Source organism: Capsicum annuum, chromosome 2, assembly GCF_002878395.1.
Source record: "Capsicum annuum cultivar UCD-10X-F1 chromosome 2, UCD10Xv1.1, whole genome shotgun sequence".
Classification (NCBI taxonomy): Eukaryota; Viridiplantae; Streptophyta; class Magnoliopsida; order Solanales; family Solanaceae; genus Capsicum; species Capsicum annuum.
The window spans coordinates 139634397-139657532 of NC_061112.1; the positions used below are offsets into that span (position 1 = coordinate 139634397).

The following is a 23136-nucleotide window of genomic DNA, read 5'->3' on the forward strand; positions in this document are numbered from 1 at the left end:
AAACCTTTTAATTTCAATTGTCTTACGATGCAATTTCAAAATCATTGCCTGGATTGATAAACATATCCCGTTAAAAGCAAGCCAACACGGCAGAGGTATGCATCACCTACATATCGCAGTTGGTCCCAACCTAGACATTTCTCCAAGATCATTAGCTCAATGTAACTACCAGGTACTTGGTTTTATCACTCCCATGAGTAAATCTAAAAAGAATGTCTGCAGGACAACGTAATAAAAATAAGGATTTTTAGGTAATCTAGAAGATAAGCCTTGAAAAAATCTATATTGATGCTATGATCAGCTATGATGCTTATATATACCCAACCTTGGTGTGCACAAGACCAATAAACTGGTGGCATAATTTTGGTATACAGGGAATGACAAGCTGAGGAAAGCTTCCACAGAACTTAAATGGGAAACCTTGCTTTAGCAAGGGCAGAAGAGAAACTTGTCTGGAGGTAAATTCTCTGCGTAAAGCAAAAATGTCACCCAAATTACAAACTCGTGGAAGAAACAACTGGAGATACGTCAAAAGCAGGTTTTGGAAAGTTTTTCAAACAGCAAATCTTGGTAAATGGTGTGAAACGGAAGGCAGGGCTCATAAAGTCTGCTGAAATTTGGAAGCACAATTGCCCCATACAAAGCACACTGTCACACATGCTCCTAAGCCAGCAGAATGTCAACTAATATAGGCTATTTTACCAGAATCACTCTACTTGGTTTTAACACTATCAGCGTGCTCTAGTCACCAACACAAAAGAACTTGCTTCAATGAAAACCATTCTCTTTCACCTGTATTTCACTTCGTCCAAAGAGTTTTAACTTCATTTATCAAGACAGACATTCATGTTTCGTAAAATCAAATCAAACTTCGAGAGGAGATCCTTTAAAAAAGAAAAAAAAAAGGAAAAAATATTGATTATAATTACTCTATCCTTTTTCAGGGGTTACAGAAAGCATCATACAAATGGAACTAAATAGTACAACAATTCAGGGGGCTTGAGCCCATAGAATTTGCTATACAAAATACGGAGGGGGATAAGGATTTTTTTTTTTTTGGTGGCGCGGGCTTAAGAAAAGGGATGGAAGTTGAGGATTTCCTGGAAGAGGTCATGAGGGGCCTATGGTTGTGAATTTGTCATGGTCCTGCTGAATGCACGAGAGGACAGATCCTTCCTTTGCTATGCGTTCGGGCCAAGTTATTTCAGAAGCTTAAGCTTTTTCTGACTTTCCAGGCGCGAAGAAAGCTCAGAAGATTTCTTTTTAGTGTCCTCCAACTCTTTCTCCAGCTCCTCTATCTGTGTCAGGTACAACAGATATAAGGTCGGATCACAAGATTAATTTCAACAGCATAACTTAAAAGAAATGTTAGATTAATTTCAACAGCATAACTTAAAAGAAATGTCAAGTGTCAAACACATGTTACGAATGGAAGAGCAACATACTGTACGTTTCAACTCGGTTTCTCTCTGGATGAATGCTTCACACCTGGGGAGCAAAGATTCAAAATGTTCAGTTTTAGTTGTTAAGGGAGGGGAAAGGCTGAAAGATACAAAATAGAGCAGGAAACAGGAAACAAGGATTAGTCCAGACACTGCATTGAGCAGCCTAAACTCAGAGATGTAAAAGAGATAAAGGCTGAGAAGCATATATCATTTAAATCTCCAAGGCAAATGTAAGCGCAAAACCAAATTCAAGAGGAGGTTCAAAACATTAATCATGTACTATTATTGGAAGGCCCATCCCACAAGAAGCAGCATGTGGTTGCCACTCATCCATTAATCAACAAACGCAGCAGGAAAGGTAGCATGAATTCTCCAGAATCTTTTCCCCTGAAACTCAGTTGTTGTACACCACAATTACTTTATTTTAATCGAACTGATGTCTAAGCCACCTTATATGCACCTCAACTAATCCACCAGGTACCTGCTTCCTTACACCAGCACAAGTGTCGGCCTGTCAGGTAACTCTGTCCAGTGTCCACCCAGGCTTAGACATGACAGAAGAATCACCTAGCATTTTCTGCCTCTAATGTCACTACAACATTGATTTTCCTGCCACTCGCCAGGTTGAAGGCTTTTCTTCTGTTCTAATGAAGGAAAAAAAAAGATGACTTTTGCATTACATCATAATCCTTTAATTTCCATCTTAAGTCGCTAACAATTAACCATGTGCAGCTCCTGCGATGTGTTCTCTGATCAGGTTTGACAGTATTAACAAAATGGGATAAAGAGAGTTCATATTCTGTTTTGTTATATTAATTGGTTATGATTGTTTATTTTGTCTTAGCATAAGGTACAGGGTTCGCCTGGTAAGTCAACCCACATCACAACCCGACAGTTTTTGGGTCGTGACACGTCGACAGCAACAATGAATAGACCAGAGAACCAGAAGATAAGCCTGAAAGCATGACTAACAAAAGGAAGAAGACACACCACACCAGAAGAAGAAAGTAATTATTAAAAAGAAAATGAAAGATTAGTAACAGAACAAGATCAAACAAGCCAGAGAAGAACAAGACGAGGATTACAATAATGCATACTCTGAAGAGTCCTGCATTAGCAAAGGAGGAAGAGTTTCAAGTATTTAGGTCTTTAATCCAAGGAAATTGGTAGATCGACAATAAAGTCTCACGTCGTACACGTGTGGTGGACGAAATGGAGGCTCACCTCCAGAGTCTTGTTTGACAATAATGTACCACTAAAACTTAAATGTAAGTCTAAAGAGTGATAGTTAGGCCGACCATATTTTACGGGGCGGAGTGTTGGTCAGTTAACTCTCACGTTTAGAAGATGAGAATGACGGAAATCAGGATACTGAGGTGGATATGTGGGCATTCTAGGAGAGATACAATTAGGAATGAAGATATCAAGGACAAGGTGGAGTGGCCTCCGTGGTGGACAAGATGAGGGAAGCGAGACTGAGATGGGTTTGGGCATGTAAAGAGAAGATGTGCCGATGCCCCAGTAAGGAGGTGTGAGAGGATGACATTGGTGGATTTGAGTAGAGGTAAACCTAGGCAGAAGAGTATTGAGAAGAGGTGTCTATAGGTGATTAGACAGGACATGACCCATCTTCAGCTTACCGAGAATATGACCTTATATAGGAGGATATGGCAGTTGCAAATTAGGGTAGAAGGTTGGTCAGTAGCGGAGCACTATCTTGCTTTCCTGCGGATAGAGTTGGTGGTAGTTTGGTAGACGTACCTATTTCTCCATTCATATCAGTAATATTAGCAGCAATCACGTAGTTTCTTTTCTGCAACTACTTATTGTTTCTAGTGCATCTAGTGTAGCAGTATTTTGTTGTTGTCACTGTTCCTTTTCTATATTATGTAATCTTTTCTCTACTATTTGCCATGTCTTCTTACTTCTGTGGGTTCTTTTTCATACTGCTTTGATATGCGTAACTTGAGCTGAGGGTCTTTCCGGAACCACCTCTCTACCTCCACTAGGTAGAGGTTAGGTCTGTGTACACTCTACCCTCTCCAAAACCACCTGTGGAATTACACTAGGTATGTTGTTGTTACAGTAACTAACCTTTGTGTAACAGATCTATGAAATTGCTAAACATTTTCTAAAGGTCATTCTATTGATAACCTTTGTCTAAAGTTCAGTTTTGTACTAAGATTTTATCCAAGAGCTCTAGCATAGCATGCATCGCAAAGAGATTCCAATTTGGCCTACATATTCCGTAATTGAAATACAATCTGGATGGATATAATCTCACCTTATCCAATATGACAAAGAATGCCGTTATTTACAATCCAATCAGAGGGGATACAGTCGCACCTTATCCCAGATGAGGTATCAAATGACTCTTTTAAGTGTATAGATCCATCATGATCGATCTATAATGCAAGGTTAACTGTATGTCATGCGGCTGTATCTTAAAGAGAGCTTTCTAAAAGGAGAAGCATGTACCTCCTAAAGAGTTGGATATTCTCTTCACAAATCTGATCAATTGACATGCAACTTGAACTTGCTATTTGTGTATCTTTTTTAACAGACCCCTGCAAATATACCAATAAAATGGATTAAAACGGTCAACGCCATTTTTATAAATAATAAATTGACACAAACCAACTAGAAATTTGATAACTTTAGAACATGACTGTAGTAACATTAACTTCTCAGCAATTAAAAAGCACCGTAAATATGACTCAATCAAATGCCAAGGAAAGAAAGAACCAGGTCCTACAGTTGCATTCCCTGCCATAGCCTGTACAGCTGGCGATGCCCTGTTGCAGTTGGTTCTTCCAATGTTGCCACTCTCTGCAGAATTTAGATGTGGCCTGGGATGAGCTGCAAGACCAGTAACTGTTTGAAAGTCCGTTGGCGGTGTTTGATCATTAGCCACTTGAACTTGGGGTGGAACAAAAGATGCTCTCTGAAGGTTTAGCAAATGCGGTTCAAGAGGCTTCAATCCTATCAGGTGACAATGACCTTTCCTGTATTATGATCACAAGAGACATGCCTATATCACAAGTGTGAAGAACCACTAGTTTAATGGCTAACAGTAACAGAACACAGTGATGTGAAACATTACAATTTCGGAAGTATATTTCAGAGGTGTAGTAGCCTAGTAGGTAGGTGAAGACAGAAAAGAGGAGAAACGTACAGCCAAGGCTACCATAAGCTGGAAAATAAAGTATAACCTCCAAATCACCCACCCCCACTCTCGCCCCCCGTTTGTTTGATGGAAATTTAAATTTGTTCTCAGTAAGCAAGAGCTAAAGAGGGTCTAATCTTGGGGGGGGGGGGAGAGAACTGGCAATAATGACTGGCCACATGCTACCTCATGACTTTAAGCAGGGTTTAACTATTCGAGAGTTCCAAAGAAAAAGTGAAAAATTACTAAATCTCCATTAGTTGAACTTATCAAAATTCTCGGCATAAGCCCATTTGGATAAGCCAACAAAATGAATCAGAACCATCTGAAGTCAGAAACAAGGTCAAAATTACATGTTTCAGTATTCGCTATTTCACATTTTGCAGTATATGTTCTGCATAACAAGCCATCGTTTAAGAGCCACTTAAGAATTCAAGGCCTGATTACCACTAAACTAAATCTACTCCCCCTTCAATAAAAAACAAATATAAATATATTTATATACTACATCAGAAATTATGCAGTATAAGAAATATATTAACCTGGGTTTGTTGTTGTATAAGAAATTATATTAACCTGTTAAAGCTTCATTGATTTACGTTGTACTATTTACAAATGCAAACAACAAAGTACAAGCAGAACCTCTCTTCCACAAACCCCATTTCATTCAGAAAGAGGAAGGAGGGGGTCAAGGGATTTGAAGGAAGATTTAAGTATGGTGTCATTTCTGTTAAATGAACAAGGATTTGAATATATGACCTACAAATTTAAATAAATGAACATACAAAAAGATTATGAACTCCCATTTAAATATCTGAAATTACAGCACAGAACATACCAGTAATCCATCACCATTTGCTTTAGTCTACTCTCCAGCTTGAAAAACAGAGATGATCGTTCAAAATCTTGCTTGTCATGCGCAGGTTCTATGAAATTTGCTTCCAGAACACCTGAGTCGAGAGCAATTGAATACATCATCGCCATCCCATAATGGGTAAAAGCGAGTCCGAATACTTAGAATACATACCAATAACACCATTTCCTTTGGAAGAACCATCTGCAGTAACTTTCCAGAATGGCTAAGAAAACCCAGAAGAACAGAATCAGCAATAGGCAATTTCATGTTACTAAAAGAAAATTCAACTAAGCAATCTCAAGTCCAGCAAAATTCAGTTCAGGTCAACTGCAATGTTTGGATGCCCCTACATGCCCACATATATCCCAAAATTTATTCAGAGCTTCAAGGTCTATTCAAATGTTTGTCCTCTTTCTTTTTCTCTTTTTCCGTTAGGAGGGGAGAGGGGTTAAACGAGGCCCAATCAGATAAGCTTTTTGTTAACATCTTCAGCTAAGAGAAACAAGATATTGCAAAGTTAAATCTTCTAAAAAGGAAGATACTGCATGTAATGGTAATTACAATGCTCTGAAAATGTCTTCAGTCACAACATTGCATACCCTGATGAGGCGATTTTTGTGGTAAATATTGAATCCACAAACTGGTGATGGAGTATCCTTGACGAAGCCAAGACTTGTTTCAACCAAGATCTGCAGCAGAAAACCTGTTTGAGTCCACAAATTTAGATGACGGCCAGATATAGCAACAAGTGCCGCAGCCGATTTGCAATTAGTTAGTACCCACACTCAGAAAATCGTATATTAGGAGAACTAAAAAAGGGCAGCCTGGTGCACTAAAGCTACCGCTATGCGCGGTGTCCGGGGAAGGGCCCCACCACAAGGGTGTATCGTACGCAGCCGTACCTTGCATTTCTGTCAGAGGCTGTTTCCAAGGCTTGAACCCGTGACCTCCTGGTCACATGGCAGCAACTTTACCAGTTACTCCAAGGCTCCCCTTCAAATGGTAAAACTGCAATTTTTTTTGCATTGGGAACACTTAAATCAATAAACAGTTTACAGTCTAAAGTTGGACTTCTAGTTTAATTTGAAGTAAACAGTTCACAATCTAAAGTTGGACTTCTAGTCTAATTTGAACATACAGACCCATAAGCAGGAAAATCTAGAACTCATATCATTTTGTACCTCCTTTGATGTTCCAGCAAGCTGTGGCCTGTACGTTATTACTTTTGTGAGCTTCAAATCATCAACAATATTATACTGCTCAACGGGCTTCCCTCTTAGTATGATACTGAAATTTGTGAACTTTTTGAGGTACAAAATGGATGTGTATGCCTGGGAAGAGATATGAGGAAGCATTAATATACATTAGCAAAATAATTAGCAGGGAAGTTTACAGGATTAAGTAAAATTAAGTAGTTACTCTTAGAGAGTATCGTAAGCGGTAGGAAATATGGGATTGCAGTTCACGCCCTTTCTTGTTTGTTTTTGATGTTAGATTAGCTTCATCTCTCAACATTATATCCTGCATGACCAACAAAAGAAGGAATAAGACATCCTTTAAAGAAAAAGGAGGAAATCTTCAAAGCACATTGGGAGCATAACCCATGATTCCAAAAATATAACACAATACCAAACAGTATTATAAGAGGAGTTGCTATCATTTAGGTTAGAGGAATGAAGTAAAATTATAGCCTAATGGAGATGACATTTCGCTCTTAATTACGAGAAGAGAATAATGAGTTTCGTATTACTTTTGGTGTAAACATGAAATTATAGATGTAGAGTCTATTTTATATTTCTTAGATTATATTTAGAATCTGAGAATGCTGCATCCTCTTCATTTTTTTAGTTTTACTTGTAAATTTATTGGGTAACTTCACAATTTGTGCAGCTTACTGTTACCTTTTAATACATGAACCGTTGCCTTCTTCGGAGAAAAAAAAAAGAATTATGAGTTGCTTCCATTACAAGAGCATTAGATAGATGGGATTATCAAAAAACATTTGTTTACCGAAACCTTCTTGTCACTTTTTTCCTATGTTAGGATTATTGGTAGCCATAGACAAACTAAACTAGGGTTTGTGCTTCACAGGAATCTGAAAGCTGAGCCAAATGTTATCAGGAAATAGACATACCTCATCATCATCATCAAAGTTCAGTTCATAAATGCCTTCATCGTTCAGCCACAGGTTGTAGACAACAATCCTAGTTCCATGTGATTTTATATCATCAAACTAAAGAACACGTAAGAGAAAAGACAGCATTCAGTAATGACAAATAAAAGTAATTCTGGTAAGAATAATTGCAGGTGGAATCTATTCTATAGCTGATTTTTCTGATACCCATGGATGGAATCTATTTCAAAGAAAAAATATAAATGATTGGGAAATTGCAAGATTTTGTTCTCCACAGTCCCTTAGCAGCAGCATCTTGGATCAACACAAGGATGATTCTACAATAAGAAAGTCCCATTCAGGTGAAGGTGAAATTCTCTGTTAAGTCTTGCTAAATGTCATTGACTTCTTCCAACACTGATCGCTGGCCTTGGAAGAATATTTGGCACAACAAAGCACCCTTGAAGGTTTTTGTTTTTCATGGCTTGTGGATAAGGAAGCATGCCTCAACCAATGCAATCTCCAGAGGAGAGGAATGCAAGTTGTAGCAGGTTGCAAGATCACTTATCAGATATTTTATATGCCTAACATACTAAATATATAGATGGTACCACACTCACCAAATGTCTACAATATAGTAAACAACAACAACATACCTAGTGTTCCCACAAGTGGGGTTTGGGGAGGGTGGGGTGTACGCGAACCTCACCCGTACCTTTGAGGGCCAGAGAGGTTGTTTCCTAAATAAAGCGAGTGAAGAACTAAAAGTTGAATTTGTATTGCATAATCTAGAAAGTTCTCTCAGCTTCAATTGGAAGTGAAATTTTAGTACACATTACATAATGATGAAAGTTATAAGCGCTCCATTTTTTCCATTCAACTTTTTTCTCCTCCATCCTTAAATACCCTGAAGCAACTAATAGGCTCCACATATCCCACCATTTAGTTATAAGCGCTCCATTTTTTTCCGTTCAACTTTTTTCTCCTCCATCCTTAAATACCCTGAAGCAACTAATAGGCTCCACATATCCCACCATTTAACAAGAAGCAACATATGTTTTTTCAACTTTACCCTTAAAACCATGTCATCTCAAAAATATACTAAATTTGAGATAGAGGAAGTATATGTTCGGTCTAAGTTTAGCTGGTTTGTGCTTGATATGCTTAATAAGTTAATTACATGGATATTTTAATATTTGATTATTACATAGTGACCATGGCATGTTCTCACAAAATAAAAAAAGAAATTCATAGAACACCACCGAAGCTCAGAGTCTGCAGCAATGAATTGAATCTATAAAAGTAAGTTCCTAGTTCCTAGAGATGACAATTCATACAAAATAAATTTATAAAATAAAATCTAGCATGTACCAACTATCCAACCAACCTGTTGCAGAAGATCCATCTTTGTTGCAAAAGGGGACCACTCCACGATTGTTTTCAAGTTAGCTGACCAATCATCTCGAGAGCCATATACTATTGGTTCAGCCCAATGGTCAGAGATATCATAATCGATCTGCATTCATTTTCATTTAAAACAGAAAAAACTAAGAATATATATTCATGTTCAGAAATAGAGTACACGCTTCAAGTGCCAAATATTACAATTTTCAACAGAATGTGAAAATTTCTTACCATCGGAACAATCACATCGTCTTGCCCTGTTCTCCGAAGAAATGTATAAGACAGAAGGCCAACACTTTGAGTTGCTCGGCTAGACCATAAAAGAGCAGAAAATATCAAAACTCATCCAGATTCTCAAGAACAACATCAACTCTAGCAACATAACTATTGTTTGGTAACACCAGTAAGCAGTAAACTTCAGGAATAGTATGTTACGATATATCAAGAAACATAATGCAAATAAACCCCCATCAATCAACTTCCGAGTCCCTCTTCCTCTTTTATTCATCTCCGACTCATTCGGACTCATTCTATACACAAATTGATCTGTTCAAATATAAGCCTGTCCCGCTCAGGGGCAGCCTAGCGATCAAAAAATTGGAGTAACCATCTTGAAAACCAAGGTTTGAATCCCAAAGAAGTAACACTAGGTGAATCCTTATTTGCCTAAGTCTCAGTACGCAGAGTTACTCAAAAGTTGTACTGGTTAAAAATACAAGACCATGGACTTTAAGCAAGAAGCAACTTGTACAATACTGAGTAAATAAAACGTGCACTCTTCTTCGAACTGATGTGCACAGCTTAAAGAAGCTACAGTTGTAATATCCAAATTGTAATTGACACCGCTACTTTTATATCTAACATACAATTAGGGGTGTTCGAGGGTTTGGTTAAAACCAAACCGAACCGTAAACCGAACCAAACCGATTAAAAAAACCGACGTTTGGTTTGGTTTAGTTAGGTTTGGTTTTAAATTTTAAAAAACCGATGCTATTTGGTTTGGTTATGGTTTTACTTTAAAAAAACCGTGAAAATAACCAAACCGAACCGATATTTTTATATATATATATATATATATATATATATATATATATATATATATATATATTTTACTTATTTATATATAATTCATAAATAAAATATAAATATTTTATCAAATTTAATGCTAAACTAAATTTTATTCTATATCTAACCAAAGCCCACAAATATTTTAGCCCAATTACCCAAAGTCCCAAACCCAAGCCCAACTCTACCTATACTATTACTAATAGTAATAACTAATAAGTTAACCTACAACACTTTTTCTACTTTAGCTACATCTGTTGAGTGCTACTGCTGAGTGCTACTGCTGACTGCTGCTTCTTTGTTCTTCAATCAGCCGCAGCTTCTAGGCTTCTAGCAAATTTATTTTTTTTCAGTTTTTCATCTCACCAAGAAAATCAAAAATAAGGATTGAAGCTTGGGAAGTGAAGACTTGAAATACAAGATTATTAAAGCTTGGGAAGGTAATTTTTATTTTTTTTATTTTAGCTACTTTAGCTAATTTTAATTTTATACAAGAATTTAGAGGAGTGCATGACATAGAATTAGTTTTTTAAAATTATTTTTTCTTTTGTATGAATTTTAGATGAAAAGGACTTTAGATGTTGAAGATTTGGGGGCTCAACCTCAAGTAGAAGGAACTTCAATTACATCAGCATCTTGTGTAACTCAAGAAATTAGCAGTGTTTCAAATATTTCTTCGGTTGGCAATCCTCCGAAAAAACAGAAAAGAACAACTCCGTACCTTCCAGATCCTAGCCCCAGCAACAAGAAAACATCAGAAGTTTGGGATCATTAATCAGAGATTACTAATAAAGTGGGTGAGTTAAGGGCAAAATGTAAGTATTGTTTCAAAGACTATTCTTGTGTTAGTAAGAATGGAACTTCTAATCTTTGGGGACATTTGCTTACTAAGTGTTTGAAATATCCTTTTAAGTCCATTCATAGAAAGCAAACAACTCTCAAAGTAATTAAAGGAGGGGGGGCAAACAAGTTTGGAGAAGGTTGTTTATAATGTCGCTGAAGTTAGGAGAGCTATTGTTGAGTTTATTATAATTGATGAACAACCTTTTAGAGTCGTTGAGGGCGAAGACTGTAGGAGATTAATGTCGCTTATTTTGCCTAATTATGATCTGCCTTCTCGTATTACAGTTGCTCGACAATGTTTAAGAATTTATCAAGAAGAGAAACAAAAGCTTAAAAGTGTTATTAAAGGACAACATGTTTGTATTACTAGTGATACGTGGACTTTACTTCAAAATTTTACGTATATGGTCATCACTGCCCATTGGATTGACGATGACTGGAAATTACAAAAAGAAAAAATTAAATTTTTTTCAAGTTCCAGATCACAAGGGTGAGACTATTGCATCTGCTATTGAAACTTGTTTGTTAGATTGGGGAATTGAAAATCTATTTACAGTGACACTTGATAATGCATCGGCTAATGATGCAGCAACTAATGATGCAGCAATCACACACTTGAAAGGAAAAATTTGTGATTGGAAAGGTGTTATCATGGAAAATAATTTTCTACATGTTCGGTGCAATGCTCACATCCTAAACTTGATTGTAAAAGAAGGCTTGAGTGAGCAAAATAAGTCCATATCTCGGGTAAGAAATGTTGTGAAATATGTTAAATCTTGCAAGAACTGCTTCCTTCAAGTCATATGTTGAGAAGGTTAAACTTGACACTAATGGACTTTTGAGTTTAGACGTTGAAACAAGGTGGAACTCCACATATTTGATGTTAAATACTGCTGCCAAATTTGAAAAGGCATTTTCAAGAATGTATGTTGATGATCATAAGTACTTGAAATATTGTCTTGACTCGAATGGAAAGATAGAACATCCATCTTCGAAAGATTGGAAAGATGTGAATGTCTTTCTCAAGTTTTTGGAGATTTTCTATCAAACCACTTTGAAGTTTTCCAGTACTTTGCAAGTTACTACAAATACTTTCTTTCATGAACTTTTTAATCTTCAGAGCATAATTGTTAACTATTCAAAAAGTGATGATTCTATTTTAACTGATATGGCTAAGAAGATGAAAGTGAAGTTTGATAAATATTGGGGTGATTTTAGTGATATGAATATGTTGTTGTTTGTTGCCGTTGTGTTGGATCCTCGCTACAAAATAAAGTATGTTGAGTTTCTTTTTAAGAAATATTATAATTCGGTGGAGGGATGTAAAAAGTGAGAAAGTACAAGACACTTTAACTAGCTTGTATGCTCATTACAAGAGTTCTATTTCTGAAATTTCTTGTGAAAATATTGGAGATCAAACTACTGTGATTAGTGAAATTGATGCAGTTGGTAGTTCTGATGTGTGGCAATCACAATGGGAGAAATATCTTGAAAAAGAGACTAATGATGATAAATCTGATCTTGACAAGTATTTGAAGGATGATGTGGAAAAAATTAAGGATTTCAACTTTTTGAATCGGTGGAAAGCTTCATCAGAAAGATATCCAATTGTCTCTCGAATTGCAAGAGATGTGCTTGCTATTCCAACGTCTACTGTTGCTTCAGAATCAATTTTTAGCACCGGTGGTCGAGTTCTTGATTGTTATCGAAGTTCTTTGTCAGCAAAGACTGCTGAATCTCTTATTTGTGGTCAACAATGGTTACGTTTAACATCAAAAGAGTGCAAGATTGAAGATCTTTTAGAAGAAATTCAAAATCTTGAAACAATTGAAAAAGGTACTAATTCATTGTCTCTCTTTTTAGAAAAAAAATCATATTCATGTTCATGGACTTTTAATGAGTAATATAATAATTTTTTTTCAGAATATCTGGACTCTACTTTGAGCATTGATTAGTTTGGAGCTCAAGATAAAGATTATGGTGAAAGTTGGTGGGTCGTTTTTGTTGTTTTTTGCTTAAAAATGACTACAATTTGGGTGCTATTTTTGTTGGATTTTTGGTTAATGTGTTTGCTAAAGTTTGTCTTATTAACTGATGTTTTGGATTCTGTTCCTCCTAATGTAAAATTTAATTTCCTGATTCAGACGATTATTAATTTGCTGGAGTAGTTGTTCTATTTTGCATTTTCTTTATTATACTATTGTGCTTGTTGTCCACAAGTTTGTATAAAAGATTGCACCAAGAAACAGCTGCAGAAGTCATATAACACAATCCAGTTTATGAAACATTCTGTCAGAGTTATGGTGAAACCTGAACTACTCAACAGAATTAGCATATTATACAAGCTATCCAGTGGAAAGAAGGAAGGTAAGATGAGTCTTAGAAAAAAGAGCATTATGTTAAATGTCTTAGCTGTTGGAGTCAAATAAGGCTCTTTGATAGTATATCAAGATTAGAATGACAAATGACAAGGAATATCCTTTTATTTTGTTTGCAGCTTTATTTGTGTAAATTTTATCTATATTTTGTTGACTTTTAAAAATAGTTGGTGGTGTTGGACCCATTCCATCAACCAATAGTAGTTGAGAAAGCATATATCATATCGTTGGTGCAACAAGAACAATTCTAGACCTCTTTTTGTTTGGTGTTTGTACAATATGAGAGTTGTAGTCTTTAAGAATACGAAAAACCAAACCAAACCAAACCAAACCGAAAAGAACCAAACCGACGGTTATTTTTTTGGTGTGGTTTGGTTTGGTTATAGAAATTCAAAAACCGACCAAATTGGTTTTGGTTATGGTTTTAACCCCCAACCGATCCAAACCGACCCATGAACACCCCTACATACAATAGTGAAAATATCAACAGACAACTAAAAATGAAAATAATATTATTTACAGTTTTTAATAAATCAACCATAAAAAAAATACCAAAAGATATTTTTTCGTATATGAAATTAGGTAGCATTTTACAATGATATCTAATCTGAGACATAGTAATTTATTCAATAAGGTAAATAGTTTATTGATGTTGTGGGACCCACCCCAAACCCCCCACAAATCCACCCGTAAGTAAGAAGTATACCACTAAATAGAGAAACTACAGTAGTTCTCTATGGAAGGCACCCTATCATTATCTAAAGCAACCTATGAACTAAGACTTTGAATTCCACGAATATGTTGTTGAAAGGAAATATTTTTTTGACAAAGAGTTGAACGGAGTGATTACAAATGTTGTTATAAGGAAAGCTGGTTAGCCACCAAAGTCATACAAGATGTCACTTCCTTTGTCTTGAATATCTTAGACTGGTTTACATGTTTACTAATAAAGGAACTTGAAAGGTGAGTGGTTCGGTGTTTGGGGTTTGTTAGGGGGTGTTTGTCTGTAATTAAGCTATGTAATAAGCTATGATTTCTTGAAGGAACATAATATAAACTTTGATACTCCCCCTGTCCCAATTTATATGAGTTAGTTTGATTTAACAAGGAGTTTAAGAAAAAAAGGAAGGCTTTTCAAAATTTATGGTCTAGAATAAGTGATAGATATTTGTGTGGCTATAAATCATCATTTCATTAAGAGTAAACTAGGCATTTTAAAGTTAAATTGTTACTAAATATAGAAATGTGTCATTCTTTCGGGATCGACTAAAAAGAAAAGTGAGTCGTATAAATTGGGACAGAGGGAGTAGTTGGCAATTCACAAAACACTTCATTAAGTTTCTTTATTGAAACCAATGTCATATATATACACGTACAACAACAATAACATGTACAGTGTAATCCTTTAAGCGAAGTCTGGGATGCAGACCTCACCCCTACCTCCAGGAGGTGGAGAGGTTGATTCTGAAAGACTCTCGGCACGAGTAACGCACATCAAAGCAGTTAAAAAAGGAAAAATACATAAGTAAAGAGGACATAGCAAACAAGGGAAAACATAATACAGCATTCAGAAAACAAGGAGCAATGCAGTAACCAAATATTGCGATAACCAAAGCACAGGACATAACGAGGAGCATAAAAATTACGAGAAAAATGCTACCACTACTGATATGAACGTGGAAACTGGTACAGTGCACCAAACTATCACCAAGCCTATCCCGTGGAAAACGAGACAACACACAAGTACCTACTAACCTTCTATCCTAATCCGTGACCACCATAATCTCCTACCTAAAGACATGTCCTCCGTAAGCTGAAAATGCAATGTATACAACAGCATGCAACATACTTGGTGGAGCCTCACAAGTTAGGCAAGGATGTATGTACACCACACCCCTACCTTTGAAGATGATATACATATAAATACACACACACACATACACACACACACACACGTGGATATAGAGAGAGAGGGGGGTTGTGGAGGAGATACCCTGAACGAGATGAACGGCTAAAGACAATTACATCAGCGCCTAACCGCATGGTACTCGTCTTAAATCCATTACCATCTAAAGTCCATGAAAAAACAAAAGAAAAAAAGAAATCAGCTTTAAAATATCAAGTAGCTTATTCATCAAAAAGAAAAGTCAAGTAGCATAAAATTCCTCAAAACCGCACAGAAGTATAAGTGATTCCCAAGCACCAATGGAGTGCAAAAACTGATAATGGCAGTAACACAAATTAATACACCGGATCAAATTATTTGAAACTCTAGGAAGATTCTCACACTGTCCAATTGTTGAGTTTGATGTTTTTGAAGAATAACCGAGGCTCATGCACTTGCGAAGGCGTTCTGGATCCATACCACCCCCATCATCTGCTTAATATGATATAGTACATGTTATGGCAATTATAACAAGGTAAAAAGTATATTATGATAGTGATGAAGGTTAAGTAACAGCAATACCACACCCTGGAAGAGCAATGCAGGAGAGTTGTCCCTTGGGTTAGAGATTCTGTCAACTTTCACGAAAGTTGCACCACTACTTATCTAGCATGCAGATCAAGACATATAAGAAAAATAGCCATTAGACAAAAGAAAATTTATATAAGTGCAAGATATTGGTTTCGACGTACAATCTTGATATCTTATCACATTATCTAAATTGCACAATAAGAGATTACATGAAAGTGAAAGCACAGAATCTACCGGTGCAAGCAGCAGAGACGGAGATTTTTCTTTTTACAAGTCAGCATGGGGGACAAAGTAAGACTTTCAATATTGAAGGATGGGTGATAATGGCTTCAATAGATGCTATGAGTTTGGAAGTATATACGCTTCAGTAGAAGGAAACTTCTCCACAGAACTACAGATAGAAAGAAGCGATAGGTTCAGGTTGAAAGAGCTAAATTATCTGCATGTCCTAATGAAGAAGAGAACTCATCAAGGCACTTATACCCTAAATTCAACCAACAAAACAATTGGGTATAACCAACATAACATGTTCGATTGTAGGTCTAAAAGATGGAAGATGGAAGAATTCACAATCTGATTGAGTTTTTGTATGGGCTAGCCACTCCTAATAATTTATCGGATGTATGGAGCTGGCAAGAAAGTGGAGATAGATTATTCACTATCAGCTCTTATTATAAGAGATTACTAGTGAGAGGGCGAATGTACTTTCCCCATGACTCTATTTGGATATTTAGAGCTCCAAGGAAGATTTGTTTCTTTGTATGGTTGCAAGAAAGTTGTGTGATCTTAACAGCGGAAAATCTGAGGAAGATCATCTTGTTAGTTGGTGCTTCATGTGCAAGCGTGTAGTCGAAAATGTAGATTGTCTTCGATTGCATTGCAATGTGGCTAATCAATTATAGAGGGTGGCTCTCGGCTTGTTTAGGATGCAATGGGTGATGTCGGGCACAGTGAAGGAGGCTTTACAAAGTTGGAATCATAGGAGGGGGAAGAGAAGCTCAAGAGCATGGGGTGTTGCCCCTTAAGCAATCATGTGGGTCATATGGGGAGAGAGGGGAATAGGACGGCATTTGAAGGGGTGGAGCAAGATTTTGTAAAATTGCAAAGTAGTGTTTCGGCTTTTTGGTGTACTTGCGAGGTAATAGGATTGGATCTCTTTTGTTAAGAACCATATTTTGATGTAGGTTCTCTTCTTTTGATATACCCTGTATACGAGATTTCTCCCCATTTGTTAATAAAACTACTTACCTTATTTAAAAAAATTCTAATTGCAAAACCTCTGTGGATTTTAACCTCTGAAAAGTATAAAAAGAAATGCATCCACAATAACGTCTGACGCAGTGCAATCAAAAGTAAAAAGCACAAAAACATTGTAAGGTCCAACTCTGTTGCGGCTTTAAGCACAAAGTACAAATATAGTGAAGGCTTTAAAGAAAAAAGGCAGGCACAGAAAAATTTAAGAAAAAGAACGTTAAAGTGAGGCTCATTGCAAGGAAAAGTATGCCCTAGAACCTTGTAACAAAACTGAAGCACATTAAGCGAGGTGAAGCAGTCAACACATTTTCAGCCTCGCTTCAGGGCTTAAGCGCATCTTTGACAACACTGGTCCGAAGGTCATGGGCCACTCGGACAACATGAGGTCGAATGAAAATAATAATAGAAATAAAAATATAATGGTTGTCTTGCAAATAGTGATTTCCACCAATCCAGCTGTGTATATCATCTTAAGACCAATCAAATCAAAAATGTAATGTCCCGTGAGAACAATTAAAAGAAAGCTATTTTTCTCACCAGAAACCAATTCAAAGATGCCTAAATCCTAGGTAACATCACAACTATCCTTTTTTATGAGGATACTATTGCAAACAGGGAAACCCAGTATACAACAAGAGCACTATATGGTTAACTTAGCTCAAGTAACCATATCTTTAAGAATGTGATAAGTTATGTTTGCTCCAAAATACACCAAAAAGAAAATGTGCTATAACCGAGCTTTGTTCTTGTGCAAAAGTTCTTCTATTGCATTCCTTTCAAACTATCAAGAAGACAGTGTTGGATGATCTTGCTATACCTCATAGTCTGTGAAACTCCAGATCCTTAAGGGTTGGGAGATCATTCTTGGCATTACTCAAGCAATACCAAAAGATAAAAGATCAAGTTTGTAACACCCCGCATTTTCGAGCTAGAAATCGAACCGTCGTTCCTACGTGTGCAAACTCAAATCCCATGATTCATATTTTAATTCATGTTTCATGATCTTTATCCTAGTGTGGGAAGTGCTTTCGAAGTGAAAATCTTCATTGAAACCACCTAGAGCAAAGTTGAGCTAAGAATCTTTGATTCGTCCAAAGTTTGATATTCGATTCTATAAGGGTCTACTTTGAACGTGTATAACTTTTGATATACGTAGAATTTTCCAGCTCAAGACCCACCAAATTGTAGATAATTGAGTTAGCTTTCCAACGATACCAATTTTGCCTTAATTCGATACCCGAGCAAAAAGTTATAGCCATTTTCGTGAGAGAGGCAGTGAGGTCGCGCGCCCCAACGCCTGCCTCTATTTTACAGCTGCTGGTTCCGCATTTTTTTTTTGCCTTTTCTTCACTTATAACACCCAGCTCACGACTTATAACCCTCAAGGGGAGTTACTTTCTCCTATTTCATCAATTAAACATCTCAAAATCCTCTCAAAACATAACCCTAGCTCCTCCCCAAAGATCAAGAATCAAGCTCCTAAGTCAAGAATTCCAAGAAAACGAGTCAAGATTCGGGTTCTATTATTCGAACTACGTAATCTAATGTATGTGGGGTTGTCCTAAACTTCGTGGGCATATTGAAATTGTTTTAGCAAGTTTCGAAATTATGAAATTATATATTCATGAAGGGTTTTGAGAACAATTTAAAGAATATGCATTATGAATCCTTTTCAATGATATAATGTTTTGGTCTTGAGGCCTTCCCTTAACTTTGATTTTCGTTCATATATATGTATGTATGTGTTTGGGATTTGAAACTTGAATTGAGAGCATGAATATTTGTACTCCCACTCTAGTTATGACACTCCTTGATTTTCACATGTTACGAATTGATAATTTCATCTTTTGAAGCATGGTATAAATGCTTTTGGCTGCTGTTAAATGATTTGAGATTGATTGTAAATGGAAGAGAGGGTGTTTTACTTGTTGATAAATGTTGAAGAGGTTTACGGAAAGAATTGCATGATTTACTACAAAGTAAGTGACCACCACATGTGTAAGGATTGAAAGAGAGAATCTTTGCATAAGTCTTCATGTATGCTGGAATACAAATTCTCTTGTACTGTTTGAATGACTTGGTGGTCCAAATATTATATTTTGAATGAAAGGATTGTAACATGATATTGTATGGCTTAGATATGCGACTTGCAAGTCTTGGTATGACGATACCAAAACAGATAATGTCCTAACAGACTTAGAACAGAATAGAAGTCAGATTTTCAGAATTTAATTTCAGAAGGATGCATGTTTTAAAATGTTAAAAATGGGCTTAAGAGATGTTAGGTGGTTACCCGAAGAAGGCACGAGTTCAGAACACTCATTGCCCGAAACCGTGTTTTGCCGATACGGGTTATTATGTCCCCAAGAGGGATTATACGCTGGCCTAGTGCCCTGTGGCGTATTGGAATCAGAAACTACAACCCTTGAGGCAAACTTGGGTTGGGGGCTTGGCCGCCAAGTCAAGGGAGGACTCCATATAGCCAGTGGGGTCGTAGACTTGTAGGGTGTACCACCTAGCTGAAAAGTAAGACAAAGAGTGAGTCGGGATTCCAAAGAAATGTTTCAAGGTTTTTAAGTGTGCCCATGTGTTTTCATATATCATATGTAAAATGTTTTATGAATTGCTCTCACTTATGTTGTATAAAAGTACATTATTTTGGATTGTCCTGCGTACCAGTACATCTGCATTGACCCCTTATATTTCAGGATCTGAGGCTCAGTTCCGAGGTCCCGCTAAGCCGTAGAATGATTTGTCACAGATTTGCAGTTGGTCAGCCTCCCCTATTCCGGAAGGCCTAATTTATAAGTCATTGTTATTTTATTTTGATTCATGGTCCGACTGGGGGCCTTGTCCCGGATTTTAGACAGGTGTTATTTTCAATTAGTAGAGATTTCGCAGACTGGTGTCGTGTGTTTTGAATGTTGCGAACTTCTTTTCGTATTGTTCAATTGAATTATGAGATTGACCATGTTTTCGTATGTTAATATTCCGCACTTCTTTATATTATATGAACGTTGTGTAAGATTGCCAGATAGAAAAAGGCGCTCGGGTCTTCATGTTTCGGGATGCTCGTCGCGGCCAGGGTCTCGGCTCGGATCGTGACAAAGTTCCTGGAAGCAAATTCATGACTGACACTTTTGATCCAAATTATTGGTAAGATCCTAAGGTCAAAGTAACAGGAAAGAAAGCTTAAAATGAGATGGCTTGATAACATTTTGGTTAGATTATGCTCAACAGGGAGGAAATGACACGCTTCTATGACTAGCTTATTTCCAATTGAAGGAACTCCAACGTAAGACTGTGAGGAAAGGTGATGGCTTCTGGTGGGAGAAAGCAAGGGTGCATGGTCAAATATAGCAGAACTCTCAAAGAAATATGGGTGACAAGCTGTAGCTTCAACAGAAACCAGATTTCAAGTCGAATCAATATATCATACATAGAAACCCTAAACTTCTATTTTCACCTCATAAAACATGATATAATAAAACAATCAACAACAACAAACCCAGTGTATTTCCACAAAGTGGGGTCTGGGGAGGGTAAGATGTACGCAGTCCATACCGCTACCTCCGAAGAAGTAGAGAGGTTGTTTCCGATAGACAGTAAAATACCTCATCAACAGCATTATCCAGAAGCTCGGCTATTGCTGCAATGACATTCAAAATATCAGTGGGTCGTGCAATAGTAACAGCAAAATGGATTCACAGGAAAACGTACTAATTAATTATTTTCTACCACCATAAGACTATGACTAATAAGATTGACACTACGCTCTTCTATCAACCCAAAATAATCAAAAAATCAAAGTACCAGAACAACAACTAAATCAAAGTGCCACATGTAAATGAATGCAGACAATAATATTTAGACAACCTGTTATGAACCAATTGTCCCACATTGGAAAAATAGAGAAATGCTAAGGGGATTACAAGCCAAATAGGTTCTCCCACCTATTAGACTAGTCTTTTAGGTTGGGGTCTCCCGTTTGGTTTATAACATTAGTGCTTTCATTGAGAGTCTCACGCGTTGGGCCGTGACTCGGAGTGGTGGCCTGCGCGCTAGGAGTGGTGGCCTGGACCCAAGAGGGGTGCCAGCCGTGACCAACTGGGCGTAGCCGTGACTAACGAGGATCGATCCACGTGTGGGCTAAGTTGCTCAAACTCTCCAAAAATGTTGCCGCACCCGTGTCGGATCCTTCAAAAATACACTACTTTTGGAGGATCCGACACGCACCTGTAGATATTTTTGAAGAGTCCGAGCAACTTAGGTGTAGGGAGCCGCGCGTTGGGCCGTGACTCGTAGTGATGGCCGGTGTGCCAGTAGTGGTGGCCTGAACCCAAGAGGGGTGTCAGCCGTGACCAATTGGGCATAGCCGTGCGAAGATCGATCCACGCGTGGATCCACGACTCGGAGTGGTGGCCTGTGTGCACCAGGAGTGGTGGCCTAGACCCAAGAGGGTGCCAGCCGTGACCAACTGGGCTTAGCCGTGACCAACGAGGTCGTTGGTTCTCAAGCAGAGGCGAGAGGCGATTGTTATGAACCAATTGTCCCACATTGGAAAAATAGAGAAATGCTAAGGAGAATATAAGCCAAATGGGTTCTCCCACCTATTAGACTAGTCTTTTGGGTTGGGCTCTCCCGTTTGGTTTATAACACAACCTCGAAAGAATCCTCGGGTTAGTGTTTATATTCTCAAGTAAAGGCACTGGCTTCGATGTACAAAAAGTGCCATGCAGGTTTTCTTTTACAATCTCATTAAGACACGAGTTCCTCACCAAATAGATAGGAAATAGTTATGATTACAATATAAGTATAACCAACAAAAGATAGCAACTTTGTGGACAATGACAAGCCACTATATCAAATGATTAGCCTAAAGCAGCAACTTGAATGACGTCAAGCATTGCACATTGTTCTTCCTTCTCGTTTGGTTCGCATATTTCTATAGCACAGTAATTATCCTGAAAAACCCTATTCAACCATAAAGCTTACCTCCAAACGCCCACTTATGAGAAGTAGCATTGGAGTGCAGAAATTTGGGATGAACACGCGCATGTTCCAATTCACCTACAATTAACAAAACCAACCAACATAAGGCAAAAAAAAAAACTATTGCCAGCAAAAATAAACTCTGAATTGCAAAAAAAAAATAACAAAAGATGAGAAATTGAACCGTGTACAGCAGCTGATTTGATCCGACCGACTTCAAAATTGCCAGCTTTCCAGAAACTTCGAGAATCCAGTGGCTTGTAACTAGAATCCGGTGGAACAACGGCGTTTTGATTCTCCATTACCGGTGATTTACCACCGTGAGGCATGTCCGGTTTTGTCCTTCCGGCGACGGGAACACCAGCGTCGCCGTCGTCGTCGCTACTATCGAGTTCGACGACGTCGATTGGAAGCTTCTCTTCCTTAGGCGGCATTGAAAAGGAATTGGAATTGAACGAATTGATGATCCGTGTTACAATACCGATTGGCTTTAGTCGCCGAGTGGTTTCTTTCAGGGTTTTAAGTGAATACTAAATTCTCTTTTCTTATTTTTATAATGTCATATTTTTATAGTTTTAGTTAAACAGTTTTTTACTGATGAAAGGAACTTATAAATTTCTCCAACCAAAAAATTATTTCGCTTAAAAAAAAAAAAAAAAAATACCCACGAAAATATCTGAAATTTGACCGAATTATCAGTTAAGCATACTAAACTTTGCGGAGATCCTATTACCCCTAGACTTTTTTTTTCGTATTTTAATGACATACATCTGTCACTTGGTACACTGCATGTGATTCACGCACTCAACAGTGTTAAAAACGTTTCAAAACTCTTTTTATTTTGCCAAACAGCCCCTTAATTTTATAATTATTTAAAGTTTTATATTTTTATTTATTTTTTCATTCTTCTTTCTTCTTAATGGAACTCGAAAATCATGAAAAAAAAAATCATGTATGGAACTCAAAATCTTTCCAAATTAATGGAAAGATTAATTGTTATAATTAATGGAAAGATTTTTTCGAATCTTTCGAGTTCCATTTATAATTTGAACTCGGAATTATAAATGGATTCGAACTCGGAATTATAATTCGGAAAGATTAATGGTTATAATTAATAGAAAGATTCCGAATTAAATTTCATGTA

The 23136-nt window shown here is 37.2% G+C and overlaps 1 protein-coding gene across 1 annotated transcript; it reads right to left on the minus strand.

Annotated features, from left to right (window-relative positions):
* Positions 1 to 885: 885 nt before the first annotated feature.
* Positions 886 to 22447, minus strand: LOC107860025 (protein MICRORCHIDIA 2; the record flags this gene model as incomplete). The annotated part of the gene is given in 18 exon segments (XM_016705218.2): positions 886 to 1298; positions 1446 to 1488; positions 3924 to 4012; positions 4201 to 4450; positions 5450 to 5561; positions 5639 to 5690; positions 6067 to 6156; positions 6649 to 6798; positions 6887 to 6988; positions 7602 to 7700; positions 8968 to 9096; positions 9216 to 9294; positions 15264 to 15339; positions 15558 to 15647; positions 15743 to 15821; positions 20615 to 20649; positions 21996 to 22070; positions 22177 to 22447. Coding segments are annotated over 18 exon segments (1899 nt in total). The 3' UTR covers positions 886 to 1199.
* Between the last annotated feature and the right edge of the window lie 689 nt (positions 22448 to 23136).